The sequence below is a fragment of the Plectrocnemia conspersa genome, unplaced genomic scaffold (assembly GCF_051122295.1).
Source record: "Plectrocnemia conspersa isolate PC_06_02 unplaced genomic scaffold, ASM5112229v1 ptg000002l, whole genome shotgun sequence".
Lineage (NCBI taxonomy): Eukaryota > Metazoa > Arthropoda > Insecta > Trichoptera > Polycentropodidae > Plectrocnemia > Plectrocnemia conspersa.
Window position 1 is genome coordinate 2,524,400 of NW_028277166.1, and position 16,744 is coordinate 2,541,143.

At 31.8% G+C, this 16,744-nt stretch overlaps 1 protein-coding gene across 2 annotated transcripts; it reads right to left on the reverse strand.

Annotated features, from left to right (window-relative positions):
- Positions 1-166: 166 nt before the first annotated feature.
- Positions 167-12,244, reverse strand: LOC148237329 (aminopeptidase N-like). Of its 2 annotated transcripts, XM_088181159.1 has the most exons (16): positions 12,129-12,244; positions 10,847-11,345; positions 10,613-10,768; positions 9,976-10,206; positions 9,358-9,517; positions 9,220-9,283; positions 6,317-6,392; positions 5,659-5,737; positions 5,405-5,588; positions 4,019-4,208; positions 3,800-3,942; positions 3,600-3,734; positions 3,345-3,519; positions 2,921-3,242; positions 2,763-2,835; positions 167-2,699 (listed from the first exon to the last, which is right to left on the reverse strand). In XM_088181159.1, the coding sequence occupies exons 6-16, from the start codon at positions 9,238-9,240 to the stop codon at positions 2,394-2,396; spliced, it is 1,704 nt and encodes a 567-aa protein (XP_088037285.1). In that variant the 5' UTR covers positions 9,241-9,283; positions 9,358-9,517; positions 9,976-10,206; positions 10,613-10,768; positions 10,847-11,345; positions 12,129-12,244; the 3' UTR covers positions 167-2,393. The 2 variants fall into 2 exon arrangements, with proteins under 2 accessions (XP_088037285.1, XP_088037284.1); XM_088181158.1 differs by lacking the exon at positions 9,220-9,283.
- Between the last annotated feature and the right edge of the window lie 4,500 nt (positions 12,245-16,744).

Consider the following 16,744-nt stretch of genomic DNA (forward strand, 5'->3'; position numbering starts at 1 on the left):
TAACCTTTAAAAAATTTTTTTTTTTAAAGAATTTTTGGCGCAGTTTCGAATTTTTTGTGATGATAGGTGATTTAATATTGAATAAATGCGTTTTAGGTAGTAGTAGCAGGAATTATAGATTATAAATAAAATGGAGAGGTGATTGAAATAAAAGAAAAAATAAATATTTTTATAATAATAATTTATTAAAACCTAATGAGTAAAAAGTTAAAAATATTTACAATTGAACATAATATTTTAATTAAAGATGTAGTTACAATAAAACAGTGCATTTTGTGCTTTTCTCTAGACATTGTATTTGATATTGTCAAGTTTGTTAATACTCTGAATATACCAGGACTGTGGAGTCGTTAAAAAAGAACACGACTCCGACTCTGATTCCGATATTTACCAACAAAACGACTCCACTCCGACTCAAAAAAGTTTAATTTTATCAGGTATTTTTGGTGTTTTTCTACACGTTTAATATTCATACGCTATACACATTCATTATTACGCAATTAAAAATTCATAAATTTCATAATTTAAAAAAATGCTCGGAGTCGCTTATTTTTCACGACTCCGACTCCGACTCCAACTTCGGCCAAAACACCATGACTCTAACTCCGACTCCACAGCCCTGGTAGGTATATACACAACAATAAAATGCTCAATCAGTCTTTTAATAAAATAATAAAAACTTAACATACATATAGGAAAACAGTACGTGTATAATGTATACAATACAAACTTAAATTATAAAGAGAAAACCATTAAGAAACTAACCAACGTATAGTCATTCTAGATAAAAAAAAAATGCAGAATAATTTATAAATCATAAAGCATAATTTTAAAATATCGAAGCTGGATGCTTTTTAAAGTTATTTATGTGATACGATATTTTTCGAATATTAGAGATCAATTAAACAATAGCTCATTTCAATTTAGTCAATATCAAAGTAAAATAAGTGGTTAAGTAAATACAGTTAAGTTAACGGGGTAATTGGTTGATTTGTAATAACCACCCGTATAGTGTAACCGCAATGTTAGAATATCGTTTATCGCAGAAGAAAACACGCCTATGCTAATAATAATCTCTTTAAATTAAAAATGTACGATAAAAGCCTCGAATGGCAAAATTCAGCCAAATACTTAGAATTAACTCTGGACTCCAAATTAACATGGAAATACCATATAAATAACATAACTGCAAGAGTAAAAACAACTCGTGCTCGTCTATTTCCATTATTAAACAGAAAGAGCAAACTAATTATAAAAACTAAAATGCTCCTGTACAAATCGATCATCAAATCGAACGCCAGTTATTTCTATTAAGTATACTTAGTCGTAATTATTCGAAATCACTACAAACGCAACAAAATACTTCGCTAAGAATGGCGACAAATGCTCAATGGTTTGTCCGAAACGGGACGGCTAGGAATCTCTGAGTGCCACATACACAAGCTCCGCATACGACTTGGAGACACATCTCCAACAGCAACACCAATTCCTCGTCCAAGTTTCGACCGTAAACTTTATGACCACCTGCAGCATTAACTGTTCATTCCAGTTTCAACTACAAACTCAAGGACGACCCGCTGCATCGCAGCGGGTCGTCCAGGTGTTTCTGCCTACAAAAACACCTGGGCACTGGAACAATAGGAACGTTTCGAACGACAAAACTAAACTGCGCCCCTTTAATATTTTTTGTGTTTCTTTGTTTCGTAACGTCACTTCCCGGGAGTATTTGTAGCGACCACACAGATAGGTCCACATTTGAAAGGGCCATTGTTTCATTGTTAATGACTGTGACCAAAAACGATCATTCATTAACAATGGCACAGAAAGGATTTTTGGACCACACAACACGAGTCGTTAAGAGATCACTCCTGGAACTCCCGAACCACCAGCCGCACGAAGAATTTCCTCCTGACACTCGCCGCACGCAGCCACAAGAGCCCGGAGGATCATCCACGGGCATCACCACATGCGTCAACTTCACCGCAGTTGGGAAAAACACTCGCCGATAATCGTCCATTGTCGCATGTAAATATCAACTAATAAAAAAGTCAACTTATATTCACACCAGACTCATTAACCGCGAGGTCAACCACCCCTAGGGCCAGCTCCCCTAAATATTCTGGAATTACTTTCTACCAGACAAGGAATGAGACTACCTCTTGTCAAAAATCAAAAGAGTAGCTTGAGAATATGATCTAATCGTCTACCGGGCGAGATACACGCTCTGACCAGCCTCAGGGAGGAAATGGAGATCCTTCGCCAGGAACTCCTTGAACGTTATTTATGAATAAAAATGAAATTAATTATTTTTCAAAATCTTGAGCTTAATTAAAATTGTTAAAAATGAACCAATTTTAATTGAGCTCAAGATTTTATGTTATTAGCAATATGTCCTATTTATATTCATGGTATCTATTGCTAGATTTATGATACTTAATTAACATGAATAAAAATGAAAATATGATGAAATAAATTATAAAATATTTTGAATATTTATAAATATGTGATTCAAATTTGTGATAAATAAGTGATAAAATATTAGTTTTATCTAAAATATTTTCGCTTAGCCAAGGGTCGATAATCGCACAAATTCTATCATTAAATTTTCTAGTGGCTGTGATTTTACTCATACCCAACCTCAAAGACTTTTTATCACTTTGAGATAAAATACTTTTATATGTATCACTAAACTTATTTACCTAAAAATAAAGTTATATATTTAATAAGGTTAAAAGCTATACATATGAACAATAAGTACTTACTATTTTCGCCTGTTGTTCATTTGTGACACAGCTTGCAAGAGTGCTAATAATGTTTGAAGTTTGCGACGGAAAACTATTTAGAAGATAGTGAACATCATTACACAAATATGTATTATAGTTAACACATGTTTTTTGATATGTATTATTAAGAATCATACCTGGATTTTATTCTAGGGAAATTTTCATACGTGAAGTTAATAGTAACATCACATCCTATTTTGCTTGCAAATGCCACAGATTTGAAAATCTTTAAACGCTCTTCTTTTAGGACTTCTTTATTATTATTTATTGTTTTTAATAAATACATGCCGAGAATATTGCGGTTTTCAGAACATCCTAAAGAATCCAATAGCATTTTTCTTTCCGCTGCATTACTACTTTTCGTATATTTTCCATAGATGAATTTATATTGCATTATATTTCCTTTCTTCATAGCTGCACAATAAACAAAGGGTGCAATGTCAGGATCCAGATTTTTATCTGTAATTTTAAACAAGATTTAAATGTAGTTATATAAATGGTCAGAATTTTGGTCAAGGCTTATAAAATTAGAATCAACACGCTTTTAAACGTAAAACTTACGCTTGTTTTCCATAAGACCGTTCAATAGTATATTTGCATCATTTATATATTTAGATGTTCCACTATATAATTTAATCTTTAGCATTAATTGTCTGAATAATTTTGTTACATGACTGTCTTTTTCGCTTATTTCGAGAGTGATTGGAACACTGTCGGCAACATCGCTGATTAGCTTCTGAAATAAGTTATATTATATCGATAAATACATTTATATCATTTATTTAATGAATACTTTGAAGTGGAATATATAGTTACAATAAATTTTTCTCGGTTTGCACAAGCTGGCATCCTCTTATTTAAGTAATCGATTAGTGGAAATGCTGCAAGCCAAACGATGTAGTCGTTTTCTTTATGAAGGGACTTGATTAGTGAAAGTGCAACAGTAAAACTCTAAAAAATAACTTATTATATTTTATTATCAATGCATAAATCACATGAAAACAAAAAAATATTACTAGTTTAAAAGTTGTTGCGAATTCGAAAGAATCAGATATGATCTGAGCTCTGTTTAAAGAATGCAACACTTCTCGGTTATCACTGTCCATTAGTTTGGTTAGGTTGATCCAATTTTCTTCATCATACAATACTCGATAGTAACCTTAAAATAATTAATATCATGTTTGCATCTTAATCACTGTTTTAAACGAAAATGAAAAGCAAAAGTAAATAAATACCTGAGTTTTGAATATTAAATATATACCAGTCGTCCGTTTCTTCTATGGCGATTGTTTTACTTAGTTGATTAGGCAATAACCAGTCTTCGGCTATGGTCCTTCCTGAATCAATATTAGATTCAGTACCCCAATTCAACGGTATGAACAACTTTCCTGGAAATTGTTGTGTATTGTATGCAGAGTCAATTTTCTGTAAAAACGTTGTTAATTTAGATGATATTATGGTTAAAATACGCAGATAGCCATGAGCGAATGGTGAATTTATGGCGCATTAAAACAAGATGCCACTACCTACGAGAAAGAAACTCCCTAATAAAAACCCTAATCCTTTAAGTTTGGGGGCTTGGTACTTAGCACGCCCAACTTAGGCAGTACTTCACAAAAATATGTGAAATACTGCCTAAGTATTAAAACAAGTGCGTGATTGAAATCATGTGTCACTACAAATTGGCAGTTGTGGAGGCGATCCAGGAACTAGCCTACAATGCACTTCAAAATCAATGGAACTACATGGGAATACAAAGAAAACAACGCATATGTCGTTGACAAGTAATGGTCTAAATCAATACAATTATTAACATTGTCTCCATTGATGGGATTGTCGGGTTTATAAAATATAAAATCCTGGTAAAAACAGTTATAGTGTATGGACGTGAGACGTGGACACTGAAGTTGTCAAGTATATTAAAATACATCTCAGGTGGTCAGGATATCTGTCCCGCATGAACGACTCGAAACTTGCAAACCGACTGACTTATATAAGCCTGAGTGTAAGAGGAGCGCAAGTAGAATCTGACTGTGCTGGCTGGATAGAATAGTAAAGAATCTCTGAACGCTATCTGTCAGTGGCTGGCACCGCGTGGCTCAGGATAGAGCGAGATGGATGACCATCTTAGATGAGGCCAAAGCTAATGACGATGATGATGATGGTAAAAAATAAATAGAAGCGGTGACGCATACTAAAAAATCGTGCAAAGAAAAATCTAATAAGCTGGTCTTTCGGTCAGTCACTCTCTGCGCCCTTGCGTGGTCGGCGGTGTTTATATATGTGCATTTGACGAATTTCATAAAATATGATTTCCTGTTCTGTATATTTGTGTAAAAATAATGCAAAACTGCAGAGAATATTTAATTTATTTACACTTCGCAAAAAAACGGTGGTGCGGAAACGAATAACAAAATGTCTGTGATGATATAATTATAATAGGTGATAAAAGTAAATTATTAAAGAAAAATATAAATTAAGAAATTACAAATGTGGCAGCTCTATTCGTTTGTCAAATTTTGTCCGTCGACGAACCTGAACTACGATTTTTAATATGCGTCACTGCCTCTATTTCTTTCTTAGCTCTATGGTTAAAATTGACAAATTTTATGTTTACATACTTGCTTTAAAACAACTTTTTTTCTATCGTTACTCCGGGTGGCGCTGACAATCGGCTTAGTTTTAATATCCATCCAAGGATCTATAATATCTTTGACTGTCTTACCTCGAGGAAGTAGTTTACGATTAATATTTCTCAGGTTTTGTTGGGAAAAAATTTCATCAGGCGTTGTTGAAATAAACGATCTTTAACAACAAAATAAAAAAAAAAACATTTTATGGTAACTTAAATGCATATCGTAAAACGTATACTTACAAAGATTCAAAATAGTTTTTAATTCCGTCTTCAAAATATTCTGACATAATGTGTCGCATCATCCGTATGATCAAGGCAACTGAAAAAGTAAATATAACTCGATTTAAATAAAATTAAGATAACGGACCTTCACATCTATATATTTATATACATATTTATTTATTGAGAAACAGAGGTTTATTCGGATAAAAAATTCATGACTAACTTAGTTGAATACTTTTTGGGGATAGACAACATTGAACTTGATTTTAAAATTGAGGTACGAAAACTGACAATGATTATAATAAATTTGTTAAGAATTTGTGAAGAATCAAATATCTTAACAAACTGCAATGCAATGAAATGGCGACAGATATAAAAGCTTTCGATACACTATTTATCATTTATCTTTGTGGCGAAAAATGCAATTGTTGCATAATGTGACTTATTAGAAACTATGTCTAGAGGATAATATTTATTAAAGTATGATTTTATAATTTTTAACAATATTAAATATTAGAGAATATCTGCAGCTAAGGGTATTTATTAACCAATAATTATTATCGTTAAGTATGCAAAAGAGTTCATCATTAATCGTGTAATAATTTTTTATTATTAAAAGTTAATTTATTAAATCGCTTTATAATTGACCAATATTGCGGTGTAAAAAAATACAAACCTTTATGCTTCGCTATTGTGTCAAATTGCGAATTTACGACAAACTGCTCCATAGTTCTCCACTTGTTTTCCATTACCTATCGAAATTACAAAATGATTAAATAAAAACATGTACTGTACCTAAATCAAATATAAAAATCCTTACTTGTTAGTATACGTTAGAATATAGAAAGACATGAAACCACATAAGAAAATAAGTAATAAATTGAATAGATAATATAAAAATTAGAATAATAATATAGAATAAATAGTACAAAAATTATTTTTATTGTAAATGAAGGTCTATCACTATTCACTAATAACTCAATCCAAACTTTTATTTAAACATTTATTCCACTTTGCATACTATATAGCAGGGCTCGGCCACCTATGACCCGCGGGTCACCAAGTGACCCGTTGCAATGATTTGAAGTGACCCATTTCAGTTCTGCAAATATATTTTTTTTAACTTGTTACGATATCATGACTAGACCACATATACGGTTGTTAGGACCAAAAATATTCACTGACCCGAATAGTCTTTTTAATAGTCACATTTGAATTATTTTGAACCGCAGACAAAAAAGGTTGCCAAGACCTGCTATCTAGTATATAGTACAGTAAAACTTTGATAAAATGGACAGACCAAATATTCGGCTAAATATGAAAATTGATATAAATATCTTGTACCATCATGACCTGACAGATTAACTTAATGCGTCATGATTGTCAAAAGTATAAAATATATTTAAATTTTAAAATATATACATAAATTCATACATGCACACACACACACACGCACGCACGCACGCACGCACGCACGCACGCACGCACGCACGCACGCACGCACGCACGCACGCGCGCGCGCGCGCGCGCGCACACACACACACACACACACACACACACACACACACACACACACACACACACACACACACACACACACACACACACACACACACACACACACACACACACACACACACACACACACACACACACACACACACACACACACACACACACACACACACACACACACACACACACACACACACACACACACACACACACACACACACACACACACACACACACACACACACACACACACACACACACACACACACACACACACACACACACACACACACACACACACACACACACACACACACACACACACACACACACACACACACACACACACACACACACACACACACACACACACACACACACACACACACACACACACACACACACACACACACACACACACACACACACACACACACACACACACACACACACACACACACACACACACACACACACACACACACACACACACACACACACACACACACACACACACACACACACACACACACACACATATATACATATAAGTAAAAATACGAAAACAAGATAAAAGAACAAACACAAATCATCTCAACAGATTCGCATTGTCCCACACGAATTGAACCAAAACCCTATATGTGCACGAGAAAATGTCAATATTTCTATGCACAGTATTGAGCAGACGAATGGCCTTCGCCAGAGAAGAGCTGGAAAGTGCTCCAGTTCTAGACTTTACAGGCAACAGTGGACGCCACCGAGAACTATAACTATCTTCCGGAGCCCACATTTGGAGCTGCTTATTGTCTATGATGGCTTTGAGCAATTTCTAGAAGTGTTTAATTATATAAACACTTCTGCGAGTTGACAAAGAAACGTATCCCAGCGCTCCCAAAATAAAAGCACTGGGAAACAAGAACGGATAATACCCGTATTCCTTCAAGTATAAATATCGAAGGAATTTATGCTGTACTTTTTCCAGCTTCAATTCATTACGCCTGAAATACAAATAATGGAGATAGTTTCTAGTATGCTACGGACTAGAGCATCATAAAGTAGCGCACGTATTCCTGAAGTAGCGCACATTTCTTAAGATAAAACCGATCATTATTAATGATCTGCTGTGCTGGCTAAATTTCCAACGTTCTTCGAAAGTCACACCTAAATCATTAGTAAAAGATGACCTGTCTAGAATATATCCACTGAGATGGTAGGAATATTTTGCCAGCATCGACAACCTTGAAAATGAAATTGTGTGACATTTCTTTACACTGAAAGGCAATTGATTATAGCAAGCCCACTTTCATAAAGAATTAAGATCCTCCTGCAGGTGGAGGGAATCCAAAATCGACTGCACTTTCTTGAAAATTTGCATATAGTAAAAAAATTGAATGATGCATTGCTGTTTCTGTGTCATTAATGAACAATAGAAACAGCAACGGACCCAAGTTGGATCCCTGTAACGTGTTTAAGTCCAAATTACTTGTAAATAATATTCTGTGCATGATAATCACGTCATATCCTATAACTTTATACCTACATACAAATGAAGTGTATTTTCGATGTATATTTATTTTAATGTTATAGAATTTTTTGTGTGAAATAAAGTTTTATGCCTACTTAATCATTTCCATAAATGGATTGAAAATATTATAAAAATAATATTTTCAGTCCATTTATGGAAACTACACTGACATTGTATTGTGTGGTTTATATTCTAACTAAGAAACACATTCAGAAAACCTACTTTTGTATAACGAAATTTCAGCTTTAACGGACACCCCTTCACCTGCATTAGACTGTTGTATCGAGGTTTTACTGTACTATTAATACGTATTTTTTGCCAAAAACGACAATGTCCTGCAACTATTTCTGTTCTTGCAGAAAAAGAGGATATCAAAATATTTTTTTTCAATCCACAAAATACTTGTGCATTCCACAAATATTTTGCAGATTGGATGAAACGTTACCATATAAATAGTATATTAAATGTGGATAGCTTTGAAGAAAATATTATTAAGAAACAGATAAATATTTTTCAATAAAAAATAAAATTGTCCTTACGTTTTTATCAAAACTATGCATATTATACTGAATACTTTTTTCTTAAGACTGTCAGGTAATTATACTATAATTTATTTAAATAATACGTTAATATAACAAACATAATAAGCAAAACTTAAAATAAAAATTTTGTTTCACCTCATCAGTGATGTAGTTTCCGAAATATGTACATAGCCCATCAATCAACCACAGATAATCCCATGATTGGGGATTGCCCATACTTCCAAATAAAATTTGACAATTTTCGTAACTAGTGTCTGTTGCTATTTCTTGGTTATTATTCGTAGTAGTTTCTTCTCTAAAATAAAAAATGCAATGGCAAAGAATATCATTACAATCTAGTTAATTTAGAAAATATTTCATATTAAACAATAAATTTATTAAATATAACACTTAATAGTCATGATCATTATGAGAGTTGTTGGTAGTATATTCTAAAAAATATTGGTAAAAGTATAATCATTATATATATATATAACACTTGATATTTTTTTGAGTAGAAAGTATGAAGTGTGACAAAATTTGCCCAATAGACTATTATTGTTGTAGTTTATAAAATCAGACAGTATTATAAAGACCTACTACCAAATCTTCTAAAAATGAAATATTGAATCAAATTTAAATACATATTGAGCCATTTAATATTTAATATATACACAATAGATTTGATATTTGACTTAACAGATTTTAATGTGTTATATAAATGTTATGTAAACAGGCGGTTGTATATTGTAAATTAATTATATTAAATTATACCTGTAAGTCACATTTTCACTGATGGATAAAGAATTGTATCTAGGCATTCTGTAAACGGTTTTTGTATAGCTTAAAAGATGTTCCCAGCTCTTCTGTTGAAATTCAATATCAAAACTGTGTATTTTATTTGTTACGTTGTATTGTGGTATTTCAACGTCAAAAATAATAAAATTGAGTAGAAATGTAGACATTGAATGCGTTGTTTCGAACTGAACAGTTTTAAATCCATTTCTGAAATAATTCAAGTTTATATATAACATAGATGAAATTAAAATAAAAGTCCCAAATAGTTTATATACCTTGTAGTCGGTAAAGTAATATGTTTTATATTGGAATTATTTAAAACTGCAGTTTTTGTAATTAAAGGTGGGATATAATGTATGAATATTTTTTACATAAATTAATTTAAGATTGATTCCAGGTTTTTAGGTCCTCTACCACAAATTAAATTTAAATCGTTTTGATAGATTTTGCATAATATGCTTTATATATATAATACTTTAAATTAAAAACCATCGAAATTCTATCAATTTAACAAATTTTCGAGAATGAATTACATTGTCAGCGTAAAAAAATGTAAATGACATCTATAATAGATGAAATAGAATTTTGTACCAATATGTAAAAAAATACTTACATATTAAATGTTGAATTTTTGGGAATATCCGACGTAGCATCATAACCACTGGGAATTATAATTGTCAAAGAAAAAGTTGATTTTAAAGCTGGCTCATCAAAACATGGAAAGGCTTTCCTTGCAGCCATCGGGTTAAAGTGAGTTTTGATAACATTCCTTTAAATATAAAAAAAAATATTAGGAACAATACAATTAAAATATAAACTAGACAGTACATATAAAAAAGAATATTACATGATCTTATCACCGTTTTTGTACTGGGTTCGATATAAACCATCCAAATGGCCATATTTTCCAATGTAGTCCAGTCGTAATGTATATTTTTTGCCGACTTGTAAATCCTCTTTTAGGGATATTTGAATAACGTCGTTTGTTTTATCATACGTAATTGTAGTATCGTTTAAAATGAAGTTGTTTTCATCGATAACCGAATGTGACAAAATGTTCAACTGTTTGGCGTTTAGAGTAATATTATCGATTATTTCGTTAGCTCTCAATTCGATTACTGCAGAAGCCATAAATTGTTGCGGATGATCGGGACTTATGTCGAGAATAAGGTTATAAGAAATAGGAATAACGTATTTTGGCAAATTATATGGTATTACGGCAAGCTCATCTTTGAGAAAATATGGTTGGAATTGATGTTGTCGAGAGCCTTCCATATGAATTGACACTGTAGGTTGAAAGACGGAAAGCAGCAGCGAGAGTAGAATCATTATATTTATTTTAAAACCTGTTGAATATAAAAAAAATAGTTATACAATATACGCGTCTAAGAAGAATTATTAAGTTGGCAGATACGCATCCATAATATGACATTTGTATATGCCAGCTTCTACATATTATACATAATAGATAAATGAATAAAGTTTTGTTATTTATTTTATCGATAATTTGTCATTTTTAAAAATGAACAAATAAATAGTAAATAAAGATGAACTATGAAACATTACTTTGTATTTTGAATAATTATTCTGGTTTATTCGTCTGTTATTGTCGTTGAGCTTTGTTGTCTTCCTGCCATCGCGGGATCAACAAACAGCAATGCAAGCTGAAGTGCTGCCAACTTGACAACATCGAACGTTAAACGTTAAACGTCAAAAGAATTTGTTTTTCACTGTAACTTTTTAATTACTTTAAAATATAAATTTGACTGTCAGTTTTGCAATTCCAAGAATTCCAAGAAGTCGGTTTCCATAATGAGTTAGCTATTATATATGCTGTTGGTATACCATCATCTTCTCAGAACGAATCATTGTCAAATCAGTGTCTCCCAAGCTTTTGCAAAGCTGATTTTACTTTGTTATTTTGTGTATATTATATTATACAAGATACAGAAAGACTTTTAGACGAATGTGAAGATGATGTCAACGTCGATAAATCTTTTGACAGTGATATCGACTTTGAAGAGTTGAATTCAGATGCCACCGACGTAAATGATGTAATCGATAACGAAGCTGCCGATTCTTCGTCAAAAGATGAAGAAACCGAAGATGATTAATTTACACCAGATTACCTGATGACATTATTTAGACTAGGGACTTTGTTGCTAGGTGTGTTCTAGGCGTCGCTTTACGTCGCTCAAACGCGTTTCTTCTTGAAAGCGGAGCTCGGCGCGGGCATGCAAATCGGCTAACGCGCGTGCATACTTTTCGCACTGCAGTTTTCACTTTTTACCAATTCATTACTTATTTTCACTATTTTTTAAATCAAATAATTTTATATAATTTATAGTATCGGTTTCGCGGACCTTCATTTTTTTTTAAATACAATTCATATTTTTTATTCCTTCTGCTTTCTAAAATCTCTTTTACATTACTACACAATGTTCAAATTATTATATCACAGTCACTGCTGTGACTTCAAACTTCAATCAAAATACTTTAAATATCTAGTGTGGAGTTTCTTAAAGTTACTATAAAACGGTGTATTATACATTATTTTTATTCAAATTATTATTACTCGCGTTACTCCACAACGGACAAATTATGAAGATTAGTGGAGCTCTCGCCAATTTTGGTGCTTCTGCGTCCTGTGTCCTGTGTTACGGTTGGTTCCGCGGTCATTGGGGCGAGACTCGAGGCGGGAACCTGGGTGGCGCGGCGTGTCTTCCTTTGGCGTTTCCTCCTTAAGACCGCCAGGAACCCGCCGATGATGTGGGCGGCGGTGGCTGCTGTGGTTTGGTTGATTTGATTCCTCAAAAGTTCATTCTGAGAGCTGAGAAATTTCACTGTTTTTTAAAGAGATCAATTGTTTTTCGCTATGCTCCATTTTAGCTCGGAACTCATCAAGGAAGGCCCGGAGTTCAGCGTTATTTAAGTCGCGCAAGCGCGAACGTGAGCGGGCCCGCGAGAGGGCAGCGCCACTTGGGTCAGTGGGGTGTCGCGGGGGCTTTTTTGCAGCGCGGGCGGAGGCACTTTTATACTTACATATCAGGGGCGGGCGGTTACTTTTGAAACAGGGCACGCAGTAAGGGCGGGGGGAAACAAAAATTATATTTTTAAATCCATTTTCTTTATTTGATAAACATACTATGTATTTATTTTTTAAAAAAATATTTTATTCGAATATTTTATTCTCCTTCCTACAAAAGTCATCAATAACCGCATCATATAATATATAATCTTTCATTAATTTGTCTTAATTTTTTTTGTAAATCTTCAAGAGATACTCTTCTTGAAGATTTACAAAAAAAATATGAAAATGATAATATATATTTAAAAAAACGCCTGCACTCTATTACATCATTAACAAATTGAGATAAAACAAGATTCAATCTGTGAGCATAGCAGTGTACAAATATGGAGCTAAGACAAATATCTAAAAATTTTTGTACTCAATTGTGCTCTCTAGACATTACAGCAAAGTCCCGAGTCATAAAATCACTTAAGGGACAAACAAAAAACACCGTAAACCATCGGGTGAGGATACATTTTAATTACCTTTCAATTGACAAGAGCGGAGAGTCGAGGGCTGTCTAAAAAACATGCATATTTCCATCGTTATTGTAAACCATATTTCACATCGATACTGTTAACCATATTTAACTCGATATCGAAGAATGTCAGAAAAAATATTAATTTTATCTGATTGGCTTTTAATTTTATTGAAGCTGAGATGGCATATGAGCTCTACTTGGAATATTGTAGAAGAAAAGTTAAATTTATATAGTGTTTAAAGTAAATTCCAAGTTTAAATGACATTTATTAACAATAATAAAATATACATACATATACATATATACCTTGATCTCTAGATACATTTTCAATAATGATGATAGCTTTAATTTTAGTATAATTAAAATTATATTTTTTATTATGTATTAATATATGTAATATTTACTTATCTAGAGTCTCTAAGTGCATCTTAAATTTATATAATTTTTTCTATTGTATAGTAATGTAATAGAAATTACTCATAAAGTAATAAAACTTTTAAAAAAAGTACACGTTGGCGGCAACTTTGGCGCAAATTAACAAAGGCCCGGGTCATAAAATTATTTAAGAAACAAATTTTAAATAAAACACTGTAAACAGTCGTTTACGCGAGCGCGATCTCTGCTCAGATCTGCTTGTCCGTGTCCGATCCGTTCGTTTTGAGCACGGACAACGGACAGATAACAGACGGATCTGTCCGAGCGTTTTAACCCCACACACTGGTGGAGTTGTCCGTCGGACAAATCCGGCGGGCAGATCCGCCCGTGTGTGGCCGGAGTCATCGCTTGGAACGGAACGATCAAGGTGAAATTTTTTTGCTGCAATAATTGTTTTAATTTATTTTGCTGTAACCAAACTTTTTCAGCTAAATAACCGACTGCATAACAATCATTGTCCCGCGATCGTCGTGAAAGATAATATCCCCAAATATCAATAGATAAAAAAATACGTTTTATTAGCATTTATACGGTTTGATCGACATTAATCTTCTTCATATGTACTAAGTATATATTACATGTTCACGTTTAAAATGTTCAGTCAAATCTAACGGATATGAGCATTAAATCGGAAACAATGATAATTTTTATGTATTATAAAAGGAAAAACTCACTTTTCGGCCTCGGCGTATTCAACATTTGAAGATTTCATTACGAAGATTGTTTTATGATTGTTTATCTAGTTTAATCAATGTATTCTTCTAATCCTCAACACATTATGTAAATATTTAATTTTCATAGTTATAACACACCGAGTTAATTTGCAATCCGATTATTTATATTAAGTCAAATCGAACAAGACACATGACGAATTAATGAAAATTATTGTCGCGTAGCAACATTTTTTTTATATATAATAATTATTTAAAACTGTCGTCACGTTTCTGTCGGCCATTTGTCTTATATTTGAATGCTTATTTTTCATTGGTCGAAACAACCGAATGCATTAATGGCGCCTCGAAAATCAATCGGAGCAAATTCAATTTTTATTTTTATTATTATAATTAAATATACTTCCTTTGTTTACGTAAACATTTATACATATTTTTTATTTATTAAAAAATAATATTTAGTGACATCTATGGACAGCGCTACTAAATTATTACTTACAGAATTTTCAATATCAAGAACATTTTTAATACAAAAAATAGAGTCCACTCTAATCCCATCGCACCTGTTGATACACAAATAATACGATTTCTTCCTTGTGAATATATTTTTGTCTTCTGAACTATATATGCTTCTATTTAAATATAGCAATTTAAATACTCCAGTATTTGGGTCCGTCCTTCGTTACCAGAACCATTATTTATGTATTTATTTCAAAAGTATTCGAATTGTTTCTTCATTCCATTTTTTAGTGCAAAACAGTAGGCAATACGTTCGACATCAAGACTTAATTTATCATCTGTAATTCAAGAATAATAGTGAGATAAAAATAGCCACATATATAATATATATATACATCTAGGTTTTAATGTTGTTATACTAAGCTGAGCTAACCTTACTGATAATGAATATAAATTAGCACATTGTATGGTTCAATCTGTTTTATTATTACGTAGCACTTAGTATATTTAGTTATATATTAGTGATACTAGTTTATAGTCGACCCCCCTATAGCGTAGAGATTGGGATTTCATTATATAAAATTTGAGGTTAGGTTCTTTGAATAGACTGTTAACAATAAATAAATATTTATCGGAAAAAATAGATTGTGCTAACAATAAATAAATACCTATATATCGGTCGGATATTTTTATTTTTATACCTCTTTAAAGAAACTGTAATTTATCTTATTGAATATATATTTTTTTTTCAATATGCAGTAATATTTCAGAATGCTTAAATTGTGTTACGTTGTCGGTGAAATTCATGTAAAAGTTTTCACGTCTGAATGGTCTAATTATTTCGGCAAAATTATTATTTTTGTAATACACGTTTATCGTAAAAAAATATACTACTTTTTTAATGTTATTTATTTCTTATTTGCTCTGTGCGTAAAATATGTATGTACATAACTTTTTTTGTTTCTATACGCATGTTTACAATACACATTAAGTTAATGGCGAGTGATAGAATAAATATTTTGATATTGCTCTTAATTATTTTCTTTACGTTTTATTTAGGACTAAAACCTGTTCTGAGCAGCTTACGCATAACAATGGTTATTTAAGATACAATCTAGTTGTTTTAACACAAAAAAAATATTTCAGTTTTTCTGATGCGTTTAGACCGTATAAAATTTTCTATCTTTAAAAGTCGGAACACTTACTAAATAAAATATATCGTTGTCTAATATTTTATAAAAAAATAATATTAAAAAGATTTTTATTTTTAATATCGCTGGTATAAAAATAGTAGATAGCAATAAATATTTTATTTATAAAAATACATAAATTTATCTGTCGTTGTAATAAATAATATAATAATACTAAAACGCAAACAATAGCTATATAATTATTAATTATGTCTTTTGATCGGTTACTATTATGTTATATTATATCATACAATAAGCATCATATATAAATAATAATTTTTAGTATTGATTGTTGCGCTATAAAATATTTATTTATTATTATATTGTATATAAATCAAATTTTATATAATTATTTATAAAAATAAAGTTTACTTAATTAGTATTGATTTAAAAATATAAATTTATATATTATAATATAATACATTAAATAAAAAAATAA